Below are 13331 nucleotides of genomic sequence, written 5' to 3' on the forward strand. Positions count from 1 at the left end.
CATGTATCCATGGAGACATGCACACGCACATACATACACGCATACATATACATGCATGCAATGTACACGTTGAAACAATTCTCCGTCATGTCTACGATCTATAAGAAATGGGACCTGTCCAGCACGTACTACATGGTCCAGATTTCTGTGAAGCCAATGATCTACAGGTGCAACCACCTATTCACCAGTGTCCACTTTCTGTACGCAAGGGCGTCGGAAGGTATTTTAGCGTGGTAGTACAATCTACCCGTGGGGGAGGGGTGGCTGGGGCAAAATATTTGGCAATTTAGGGCCCAAATCAGTGTAATTATAATTTATAATTGATTCACGGGGTACCTAAGGCAAAACAGTGGCACGGTCAATACCGTAGAGAACGTGCCATATCCGACGCCCCTGGCACCCATGACAACCCCAGTCTAGACCGGCCCATTGTGCCACGGTGTCGGCTGAACAAGGCGACACAACAAGACTGGCGATTTCTGTACTCAGGTCTTACACTTTTCTCTTTTTGTTTCTCTCGATGTACTCTTGTAGTCTTTCCAGAACACATGAAATTTACCTCAGTAGGAGATCCCATTGACATACCTAGAGCCTCTGGGAAATCCTTCTCATGTATATAAAATATACTATTTCCTAATAAATACAAAAAAAAGAATAGTGCTACGTCCACTGTGACCTAACTCACCGCCGACAGAATATGTCAAATTTGGAGAAGATCGACATTTCGCTGAAGTCGAATGGTCGCTCGTCAGGCAGCTCCTCAAGGCGCTGTTTCGTACGGTGAAAACTTCGCTGGTACTCTTGGTTCAGCACAATGCAAGCTGTGAGCTTCTGAATAAGCGAGTCGTGTTCTTGGTCCCACACCTTCACGTAGCCATTGTTGGTCAGGTAGTTCTTGCAGGCTGTGATCATCTGGTTTGTCACCTAGTCACCACACAGCAATGAGAGAACAATGAGTGCCAACGATGACATCATTATGACATCATCAGATGAGGTACAGGGACCAGGTACCAGCTGACCAGCGGTGAACAGTGAAACATGGAATGCCTAGAGGATATACCAGACCTTGTTTACAGGCAAAAAAATACAATTCAAAGTGCCGTCATGAAGGACTAGAACACAAAACAAAAAGAAAGGAAACAACTATATGCAAGAAATCAATCATGTAAAACAGACGCCAGGAACGCAAACTAACGGAATGATGGTGCGGTGGTTATGTCATCATGACGTCATGCTGACATCACTCGATTGGGTCCAGCAATGTACAGTGACACATGCAATGACGGTGGGTAGCGATGTCATTGGTTCTGCCCGGTACACACACTAAAATCTATGCCATGGAAGGTGTTGCCGATTCGCTACCATACTAACCTTGATAAACAGTGCTGTGATCCTCTCGGGTGTGTTGTAGAAGCGAGAGTAACTGTTGACCATACGAATGGCATTCAGCAAGCCAGGAATGGCCGCCACCATGTTCACCTAAGCATTGAAAGAACCAAATTTAGAGTTGGTACAGGTAGAAGCATTCACCATACATTGCTCATATTGGTAACCGTGACAACCATTGGGTCATTGATAGTCTCAGAAGTACTTATATCACGGCGAGGGAGACAAAAACTACACTCGTCTCTTTCTAACTCTCTCTCTCTCTCTCTTTCCTCTCTCTCCTCTCTCTCTCTCCCTCTCTCTCTCTCCCTCTCTCTCTCTCTCCCTCTCTCTCTCTCTCTCTCTCTCTCTCTCTCTCTCTCTCTCTCTCTCTCTCTCTCTCTCTCTCTCTCTCTCTCTCCCTCTCGCTCTCTCTCTCTCTCTCTCTTTCTCTCTCTCTCTCTCTCTCTCTCTCTCTCTTTCTCTCTCTCTCTCTCTCTCAAGCTACGATAGCGGACGATGGTTGAACGGTGATGAGCAACTTTTGATTTTGTCCTAGTCAGCATGTTTCAATCGAAAAGGTTCTCTATGTAGCCTTAACGCAAAGAAGTATACAGCCTATGACAGAGCCTGCAACTCAGGAGTAAATTGATACAGTCTGCACTAGCAGCACTAGACATCAAGGAACAGGACGAGTCATGTTTACAGTTACATTCGTAAATATAAGTTTCCGTGCATGGCACGGTAAGTGGAGTTAGCAACACACCAACATCCGTGCCATAAGCAACACTTGTACATGCATAACATGCATGCACTCCGAATTCCCGCGCTTCCGCACGGGACTGTGCGGAGCATGCGCATTACTCTAATTCTCCATGCTGTTGTTTCTTGCTCTTTGCTTTGCTGCGCTGACGGTCAAATTGTTTGACAATCGCGGCGAGTTTCTGATCACCACCACCCACCCCATCATCTCTCACTAGCATTCCATTCGAAACCATCCCGAAAGGGAGAACAGCAAGGATCGTGAGTCAGGCCGGCATTGAGCCAAGTGCGCTTATATTCGCTCACAAGTGCATCCTTTAAGCCATCCCGTAAGGGAGAACAGTAGGGATCGTGGGTCAGGCCGGCATTGAGCCAAGTGCGCCTACATTCGCCCACAAGTGAATCCCTACTGCATGCTCGTGTATTGACACGTCTGAATTCTCGCCGGGCAATTGTTGCCCCAGTTATTGTCGGCATTGGCCATACTAACGCAGATCGGTGCTTGCAATACTAGCTCCGGCATTGGACCAGAATATTGCATATTGTATGCGGCATTGTTGCCTATCTCCTGATAATACAACGCGTAATAGCTCCCAAACAGGTCGGCTTGTTGTGTGGTTGGTAATTACTATTACATGTACCTTACAAGCTGTCAATATCATGTGACTATGGGCACCCTAGTCTTGAGGAATCTCCGCCCACGCACACCGCAAGAGATGCTCACAGGTAAGTTCAAACATAAGTCGGTTTACGGGACGTTTGTGGTATGGTGCGTGCTCGCGAGCGCGCCCGTGTGTGTGTTTGTTTGTGTGTGCGTGTGTGTGTGAAGGAATGGCTCGACACTGCCCAGAACTGCTCGGAATGGAGGGAGGTTATCTACTGTCGTTCACAGCCTCGTGATGTCTCTACCGAGCCAGAATACCTTTGTGCATGAGGGAAGACTTGTGGCCGCCCCGGCGACCTCAAGCGCCATGAACCTTTCTGTCGATTGAGGCCGAATTAGTCCTTTCGCTATCATTGCCTTCAGTGGGCAAGTTCATGGTTCAAGGTGTGTGTGTGTGTGCAGGCATGCATACACACACGTGTATCAGATACATTGGTGGTTCTTACCGGATCTCCATTATACAGCGGATCACAATACTTGTCCAGCGTGTAAAGGAACTTCACGTTGTCCTTGGCTTCGTTAGCGCCATCCGTGATGCGCACATCCAGTTGCCGCCATTGCTGCACAGGTAAAGACACAAGTGATTTTGCTGGAGAACCTTCAGAATGGTGCAGGCTTACATGTCCCAACATCATACTGGCATAAGTGACAAATATTAATGCCGTCACAGCAGCAACAGCAAATTGGAAATTGTTTTTCAAAGCCACTGGCTTCAGCCCCTAGATCTGGTTCTCAGTTTGGTTTCCAACAACGCTTGGCAGCAAGATGTGTTCATGTGTGGACATGCTGTGCAGTATTCAGCAAGCAGGGTGCATGATTGGTATATGGTGTACACGCAGATGGTGTGCAATTAGACACTTGATGGCATGACGGTTTTCTGGTAGACAGATCACAGTAAACTGTTCCAGCTACTTGCGTTAGACCGCTACCATGGTTACATAATGCCTATGACAAAGATCAGCTTGTGATAAATTCCAGCAGACCTTGATGAGTTTAGACTTGGTGGCAGTCAGGATACCGATGACGGCTCGGCATGACGGACTGTTGATACAGTCGAGCAGTGAGTTGAACTTGGCAGTGCGCTGCTTCCAGTGGTCGAGCTCCACGCTGGGCCCGACATTGTCCGCTTCCTTTCGCATCTGCTCGCTCTCTGTCAGTACCTGCGAACAGGAGAGATATGAAGTGTAAGTCAGATGTTTTTGATGATTTGATGATTTTTTGTTTTTGATGATCTTTCACCTTCACAACCAAGCACTGTGCAGCAATAGCAATCAAATTACCCTCCAAATTTTCGCCCCTGGACCTTCATCATGGAGTATTACAATGAAATCAAAACTGGCTGAGCTGCTGTACCTCAGTCAGATGTTGCTGATCTAAACCCTACCCGAACACAGCCCAAAACCATACACAGATTAATCGCTGGTGACAAGGTGGTTCACAATGCCTGCGCCTACTTATCACATCTGACCTGTCTTTGCCCATTGCACATCATGTGACCTGTCTTTGCCCAGTACACATCATGTGACCTGTCCTTGCCCAGTACACATCATGTGATCTGTCTTTGCCCGACACACATCATGTGACCTGTCCTTGCCCAGTGCACATCATGTGACCTGTATTTGCCCGACACACATCATGTGACCTGTATTTGCCCGACACACATCATGTGACCTGCATTTGTCCGACACACATCATGTGACCTGTATTTGCCCAGTACACATCATGTGACCTGTCACTTGCACACTAAAATAAGTCGTGGATGGGTCATGTGATCAAACCTCTTCACACGGCCAACACCGCTGCTCCCAAACCCAGCTTGATACTTGCGTGGGCCCTGTTCGTTGTGTTCAACCGAATAACCAGTTGCAATACACCAGCAGGCTAAGAGCACCTACAGGATCTGAGTTGACAATGACATGAGCAAAGTGGAGAACGGCGGCCTCCCATTTCGAGGCAACAGCCATTCAGCAAGGATGGTCACGAACACACTCGTCCCCTGCACTGTAACTTAACCCTTTATTACCGGATTATTTGCACAGCATGCACCAGAATTACGAATTTCAGCACAATTTCCAACTTCACCAGGTCATAACTTTGGTCTCCTTCACTTGATTTTCACAATCTAGGGCTCGTTGGAAAGCTCTTGGCGAGAGCAACGCCAGGGTACCAAGCTCCATTAGCAAAGTCGTCTCCAAGCCTGATATGCAAGCAAATTCGTCCCATCAACGCCATTCCACTCTCCTTCATCGCAGAACGCTCAAATTTGTTTGAGACGATTCAAACTTCAGCCGACTACGTCATTATCATGTGCTTAGTCGCTCAAAGAGCACACGAAAAGGGATTTTCCCCAAAAATGGCGAAGTGATCGATCAAAAATTTGAATTTGCCGAGATGAGAATACGGCGCGCGATATCTCTGGCGTCCGACATCGTAACTCTTCGGCGATTGTTGCATTGGATAGCTTGGAGTTTCTGCTACCAAATAGACCTTTCGATTGTTGAATTCGCACAAGATATGATGGAGTTACGAAGATATTACTGGCCTACAGACTTTCGACCATATATGGTCGAAAGTCTGCAGGCCGTTAATAAAGGGTTAAACATGCTTGGCGTGGCGTCCACTTGAGTTCTTTACCTGCTCAATCTCCTTGCACCATTTCGCCATGCACTTTTCCAGCGGTTCAATGATCTCGGGATTGTTAGCGGCTGTCAGGAAATCCATCGGTGATGTGAACATCGACAGATCCACATCTTTGCACTCGGATAGCTTGACGGTGTCTTTCAAACTCTTCTCCGCTCCCTGAGATGACCATACACAAGATGCAGGCGGAAAGCACTGTAAGTTGCTCTATATTGCTCAGGGTTCTAGCCAAAGGGGGTGGAAGGGGGGGGGGGGGCAGCGCCCCCTACTCTGTGTGTGTGCCACCCTGTGAAAAAGTGCCCCCCCCCCTACTAATTTCCGATTTTTGTCTTTTTTCAGGCCATATTAAGAAGATGCAGTCGATAGTCACTACTAGAGGGTTCATAAAGGCACATTTGTCTGGGGTGAAGTCAGGTGTTCGCCCCGTACGTGGCATTTTGCATATGGCAAGACAATTTTGGAACATGGAAAATGGGTTTCGGGGTAAATGTGTTTCCCATGCCCCCCACCCCGGCTATTATGACCTGGCTAGAACCCCCTGATTGCAGATGGGCATTCCGAAAATTCATCACGAACAAGATTGAGTATGGCAGTGTGTTCGTACCATGATCTATACTATCACAGAATACATTATTACGGTTCACTGAGAGTAGATCAGAGACTATCCGCAAGGTAAAGCATGGGAGCCACAACCTGACCTGAACGCCATCCGTGTTTTGCAATACAATTCATAATACACTGATATCAATAATAATGGCTAGCAATGGGTAAGGGCACCTGCCAGAAGTGATGTGACTAGCGCTCGCACACACACACACACACACACACACACACACACACACACACACACACACACACACACACACACACACACACACACACACGCACGCAAGCACACATGCATACACACACACACACACACACACACACACACACACACACACACACATTTCCCTATTACCTGCAGAGTACTGACGAAAGCGTCCAGCTTAGACATGAAGCCAACGTGCTCCTGCCCACCGCTTTGCAGCTGTCCCCAGCTAGACTGGTCCTTTAGCGCGGGGATGAAAATATCGGATAGCATCGCCTCCATGGCCGTCAACATCGTGCCGGAGTCACCCGTCTCTAGAGTGGCAAAGTTAATCTCCTGTGCATCAACACACGCATGAAAGATGCTAGTTACATCGTCATAATTACATCATTATAATACATTTATGTGCTGCGTGAACTCCTAACTTGTGCTTTTGATGTGACTCCGTACGGAACAACTTGTGCTCAAAACTTGGATTGCCACTACAGTAAAACCTGTCAACACGACCACTCCGATAAGGCGACCACCTGTCCCAAAAGACCACTGGAACCAGGACCAAAGGATGCTATTTCCAGCAAATTGACCCTGGATAAGGAAACCACCTGGTAGCAGAGATCACATCTTGAAGGTCCCTTGAGCGGTCGTCTTAGACAGGTTTCTCTGTACTTACACAGTGCTCAATACTTGGTTGTTCAGTGCTCACACAGTGCTCAATACTTGGTTGTTCAGTGCTCACACAGTGCTCAATACTTGGTTGTTCAGTGCTCACACAGTGCTCAATACTTGGTTGTTCAGTGCTCAACCAGTGCTCAATGCCCGTGATTTCCACTGCTCAACCAGTGCTCAATACCCGTGATTTCCACTGCTCAACCAGTGCAGAATGCCTGGACTTCCACTGCTCAACCAGTGCTCAATGCCTGCGATTTCCACTGCTCAGACGGTGCTCAATACCTCCGTAACCCCAGGCCAGAGACCTCTTACACAGAAGTCAGAGTGACTGGTTGGTTGCACTCCGAATATGGGCTGTTGAGAATGAATAGGCAAAAGAAAGCAGGGAAACACAAAGAGTAGAAAGTAAAGTGCATTCCTTACCGCTCCGATGTTAGCTGTGGTGAGAGCTTTGGTCGTCGTGCGAATACACATCACACATGTGCCGCTAAATGCCTCTACCGTACCGTCCGTCACAAAGAGCTGTTTGATGACTTTCTTGCCTTCGGAACAATTCACATTGACACAGAGATACGCGGAGAGACAATGAGCAATGACCCGATAGGCGGTCGTGGCTACTATTATCGCCCACAGTTTGATACCCAGCTGCAGCAGCATAAATTCAGATGTGTTAGCCTGTAGATTGAGAGTACGATGACTGTTGGTCCAATGCTTTGCTGTCTGCCAGTTATCAAAGGATCCGTACATAGCATCTCATTCTGCTGTGTAATATCATGTGCACATCTACACTGTTTGACCTTTTGACGCCCGTCGCCGGTGGCGATGATAGCGATGCTACGGCAGAAGCCATAGCAACTTGTGCTTGGGATTGCACCATTCAACAGCTTGCAATGTTGAAGAATTGACCGCCAATCTTTAGCCTGGTCTACACCACACAGCTATTAAGAGGCCAGTGAATCCACACACACACACACACCTTCTCCTTCCTTCTTCCACTGCCATGACTGGTTATGTGGCCCCATACGGGGCAGACCAGGAGACGTGCTGTCCACCGGGCGGGGAACGCCATACTCAGCGCGCGGGCCGCGCGAACATACACACACACACACCTGTCCTGTCCTGTAGAGCCACTACCACTAGGGTCACGTGGGCCCCGGAGGGGCAGCAGAGAGAGAGAGAGAGAGAGAGAGAGAGAGACACACACACACACACACACATACACACATACACACACATACACACACACACATACACACACAATATGTGCACACAACCGACGCTACACTTACCAGCTTCTCCGTCCTCCGCTGGACATTTGGAACAGTAAAACAGCAGTCTTCGCAGGCCACTGGCGTTGAAGAACTCTTCAAACTTGTCCAGTTGCTGGTGTAATATATACACAGGCATACAAGGAGAGAGGCAGTCAAAACTGGTAGCACAAACATGAAAGCAAAGACCTAAAAGTTGTAAATTTATGTTCTCCTCCACGTATCCGGAGTATGTTCATTTAATTTAGGTGATATGCAAACAATATCAATGGAGGTACGCCACTCCACACTCCCGACTAGCTCTGGGTCAAGGTTCATTGGAGGTACGCCACTCCACACTCCCGACTAGCTCTGCACCATGGTTGATTGAAGGTACGCCACTCCACACTCCCGACTAGCTCTGGGCCAAGGTTCATTGGAGGTACGCCACTCCACACTCCCGACTAGCTCTGGGCCATGGTTGATTGGAGGTACGCCACTCCACACTCCCGACTAGCTCTGGGTCATGGTTGATTGGAGGTACGCCACTCCACACTCCCGACTAGCTCTGGGCCATGGTTGATTGGAGGTACACCACTCCACATTCCCGACTAGCTCTGGGCCATGGTTGATTTCACCTGCCGGGACCATCAGGAAAGGGTGCTGTCATGGTAAGCTGGCTGATGTCGATCTGACCCAGTGCCATAAACACCTTGTGTGGCTACACTTATAAGTTGCCTTCGCTCTCTCTCCTGCTTCCACCTTGTGTGGCTACACCTATTCGTTACCTTTCCTCTCTCCTGCTTCAATTCCATCCTTCCACACACAGGGGCGTCGGACACGCTACTGTCACTACGGTATTGACCGTACAACTATTTTTTCCCGGTACCCCGTGAATCAATACATGGCACTGATTTACAATCGAAGTTTCGAACATTTTCACAGCACCCAGGAGTAAACTGTACTTCAGGTGGCTGACCATGCCACCTGAAAATGCTTTCCGAATTCCCTGACTATAGCTCATTTGGCAGGGTTGTGTTGGAGGTTCAAACAGCGAACACAAAAGGCACTGCCATAGTCAAGAATGGAATGCACCACCACCATGACACAATACTACAAAGCTAACAAAACTGCACAGGAAAGTAACCAAAAATAATACTCAATTACTCTTATGAATGAACTTATGTAGAGTGCTCCACTGCTTGAAACGTGCTCTATTGAAAAGTGCTCTTTAACCCGAGTCAGAACCATTCCGCAAAATAAGGAGGGAGGGAAACTCTGCCGTATTTCTTCACGTGCGTTTGTTGACCCCCCCCCCCCCCCCCCAGTGCGTCACCCGACATGGAGATGGAGAGTAATGTGAGCAGCGGTACCATCAGGCACTTAGAGAGAGAGAGACAAAAGCTTGAAGACAATATCCAGATTACACTTTCCAGATCAATCACTCTCTTTCTCTCTCCCTCCCCCTCCCCCCCCCCCTCCCCTCTCTCCCTCCCTCCCCTCCCTCCCTCCCTCCCCCTCCCCCCCCCCCTCTCTCTCTCTCTCTCTCTCTCTCTCTCTCTCTCTCTCGGATTCTTACTCGCTGGCCGTCAAGTATGTAGTCTTCGACTTGCGACTGTTCGATCTGCAGCCGACTGGCTACGGTTTCCAGGATAAACGTGTGCCTGCCGTCCATGCGCGCTCTCTGTGCCTCTTTCGCCTCCCGCGCTCTAGCCTGTTCAAGGAAGCAGCAGTAACAAGCCCAGTGGAGACGATTGCAACGCGATGGATTACATCCGGAGTCCAATTCTAGTCATGCAATATCATGGAAGATTACTCCCAAGTACGGTGCTGCTCACTGAAATCCAGTCGTATCACTCAAGTACGCGCCGGGCGTTCCGCAGCCCGAGATCTGCAGACACTGGGCTGCGAAATGGTGCAGGACGCAACCTCGAGTGACACAACTGGATTTCATTGAGCAGCACTGCACGTATATGGCAAATCACATGAACAGTAGGCAAGCTGTGGCTTGAAGTGTTCCCGACTATAGGGCTTGAAAGTGATGACGTCAAAAACGGCCAGGGAGTAGTAAGTTGACATCAGATTTCTATTTTGGATCCACTAAGGTGTGGCTTTGCTATTCAGTATGTGGGTGCATAGCAACCCACTCATGTCGTATGCAGGGGTGACTTTTACTTCGCCACCAGTTGTAACCCCGCCCCCATGGCCCACTAGCCAAATCAGTCAGTTTCACTGGTTACATCACCTTGCTGTGAGTAAGACGGCTTTAAATGTGCTTGGATCCATACAAAAACTGGATCCAAGTGGGTCCAATTTTTGAATTTTTGAAATTGTTGCTATGCTGTGACGTAGCACTTTCAAGCCCTATTCATACTCGACTGGTAGGGTTTGGAAACTTGCCTAAGACTGCAAGGCTGTCACTGTGCCTAACACCAACAACATCGCAAGGAAACAAAATATCATTACTTGGAATCTCAGATTAGGGTGCGTATGCGTGGTTGTGCCGTGTAAAAGTACTAATAGCATTTGAAGTAAAAAGGTGGTTCGAGTTCTCATGTTCACAGTCCCTTTCTTCCTCATACTTCTACCTTTTCAATTCTCTCAAATTATCGGATAATTATTATTTGAAGTATTATCGGATAATTATTATTTGAAGTAACCTGCTGATTTACCAGCGGCACATCATCACGGTGTTATGCTGCCGCTCTGGCTCTGTAGCTTTTTCACCTTCTCTCTTTCTCACCTGTGCCTGCTTCTGTGCATCGGCTGCCCCGCCAACGAACACATGGCTCTTGCGCTGCTTGATCATGCCGCCATCTGCACCACTACGACGGGCATGCTTGCGGGTGGTGGGGCGGATTCCGCCAGCACCACCCGCTTTCGGATCGGACATGGTCTAGTCTGACGACGAGCAGCTCGACGATTAGATTTCTTCACTCGCGTCTTGTCTATCACATCTTGCCAACTGCAATCGTCGCCCTATCAAATAATCTCTTTCGCAAGGTACAAATGATAATGAGGTCTCTTCGCCGGAATCTTCAGCGAAGTTCAGGCAGAAAAGCAGTGCCAATCACCCAATCATCGGCAATGGGTTTGTTGGCACGAGATCGCTGTACTGAATACTGTTAGCCGCACCGGTGCAGAGTGTGGTCATCATGGTCATGGTAGTTGTACCATCTCTACTACTAGTACTACTACTACTAGTACTAGGCTCTAGTCGACCATGACGGCATGAGAACAGCCTTCGGAGCTTCGCGACTGTCGACCTGGTCGACGAGCGTCGTAGATCTACATCATGACTGTAGTCTACCATGGTCTACTGTGTAGATCTACTGGCGTGCTGGATTTTGTCTATGTCACAGTATGTGGTTGAATGAGTTGCGATGACCCTGCCCCTGGTCCAGTGGTTGACACCAGTCACCATGGACACTGGCAGCCTTGACTCATGTCATGACTCGAGTCTCGCCCGACTCTTGTTTGAAGTCTATGCGCGGTACCATGCTTGCTGGCAGTTGGCACTCTAGCTCTGTCACTGTGTCCGACTACTCGGACTAGCACTCAGCTCTGCGTGCGATGACATGTCGATAGTGACACTCAGATCGTTGATCTTTAAAATATTGTTGACAGATGGACTTCATGGTTGACAGATGGACTTCAATCGAATTATACAGTCCTATCCGTAGTCATGGTAATGGACGCGTCGTCTACAAAATACTGTTACCATGGTTACGGGCGAGGTACATGTATATTAGGGGTGAAACGGTTCCATATTTTTCATGTTCGGGTACCCGAATGCCAGCATAGTTTCCCACGGTTCGGGTATCGGTTCCATGCACTCTTTTCTCCAGACCGACCAAATGTGTCCGTGACAATTATTTTCAAGTTAGAAAACATTTTTACGAGCAAGAACGAGACATCGGAGAGTCCATGTGCGAAGAAGGTACGCTCGTAGTGACCAGGATCGATAGGAGAACCCTTTGGAAGGGCGATGATCGTAAGGTAAGACATTTTAAAATCTTGAGTAGACTTGGCGTGTACATGTATTTGTACGAGAACGAGATTTTTCGAGTTTCGGTTCGAAATTTGACGGAACGGGTACCCGATTCTTTTCAGCTGACGGTTCCAAAACCGGTTCCTTACCCGAACCGTTTCACCCCTAATGTATATGTAGCTACGACGCTACTGTCACTACAAATAATTCAGTACAGTACTAATATAACAATCATGTTTTCGATTTTGACAGCATGTTACAAGGCGAGGATAGGTGCTGGCGGATAATGCCGGCATTATATCGAGCATTATACACCACCCGGAGCATTACGAGCATTATAAAGCATTACGAGGCTAAAAATGGCATTATACGACGTTCTACATGACTGCATAGTAGATCTACACGCATGCTCATGTACAGATTCGTATCGGCTATAGCGTTGGTCTTTGATTGGCAACATTATTACTATGCGAAGTAGTACAAGCGATAGACCACCGCACACACCATGCATGGTACCAAACAGATCGTGGCACGCAGTGCCAGGCCCAGTATACTGCATGCAATAGTGCTAGCTAGCTGTGGTCCAGCACAGTGTGGAAACTCTCGCAGAAACTTCCGATCCCGGAAGTCTATCTTCGGCCAGCAACTAACACTTTTTGAAGATCCAGGTACACTAGGTAACAACGCCGAACCAACGAAACAAATGTGAGCCAGCATGGAACGGTGGAGGTGCGCACACGCACACATTCCAGACCTTACCCGGTTACCGTCCACAATGTTACAAAAAACATTTTTCATCGAAGCAAGAGTCCATGTCTTTGTCGAAGAGTAACGCTGGACGTTCACCGGACATTGACCATTGTGTAAGACCAGCTAACTAGCAGCCAACGCTGATGGCTGACTCGCCGCGATGCCGTTCTTGGGATTGGGAGGAAGCTGGGCTTTCTCCAGATGAGCTTTTGGCGGAGTCCTCTGATGATAGTGACGTCGTCGAGCTGGAAACTTCAGATCCTGCTGCGATAGCGAGGAAGCGGCCTTTTCAGAAAACAGCTATTACCAAGTCTGGAAATGTTTCCAAAAGGACGCGAGTAGCTCATGGACAGAGCACTGAAGTGGCCATCAGTGCCGAAACACGGGTGCGGGAGCCGCTCAAAAGCGACTGTGGCAAGTTAGTGTGCCTGG

The 13331-nt window shown here is 48.3% G+C and overlaps 1 protein-coding gene across 1 annotated transcript; it reads right to left on the reverse strand.

Moving 5' to 3' along the window:
• Positions 1 to 698: 698 nt before the first annotated feature.
• LOC135809890 (dynein axonemal heavy chain 5-like) lies at positions 699 to 11242 on the reverse strand (the record flags this gene model as incomplete). Its single annotated transcript, XM_065323337.1, is given in 10 exon segments — positions 699 to 924; positions 1372 to 1479; positions 3238 to 3351; positions 3775 to 3951; positions 5426 to 5590; positions 6393 to 6578; positions 7335 to 7453; positions 8201 to 8294; positions 9738 to 9872; positions 10902 to 11242. Coding segments are annotated over 10 exon segments (1474 nt in total), but the record flags the coding sequence as incomplete, so codon positions are not given.
• Between the last annotated feature and the right edge of the window lie 2089 nt (positions 11243 to 13331).

This window comes from Sycon ciliatum, chromosome 1, assembly GCF_964019385.1.
Source record: "Sycon ciliatum chromosome 1, ocSycCili1.1, whole genome shotgun sequence".
NCBI classification, from domain to species: Eukaryota; Metazoa; Porifera; class Calcarea; order Leucosolenida; family Sycettidae; genus Sycon; species Sycon ciliatum.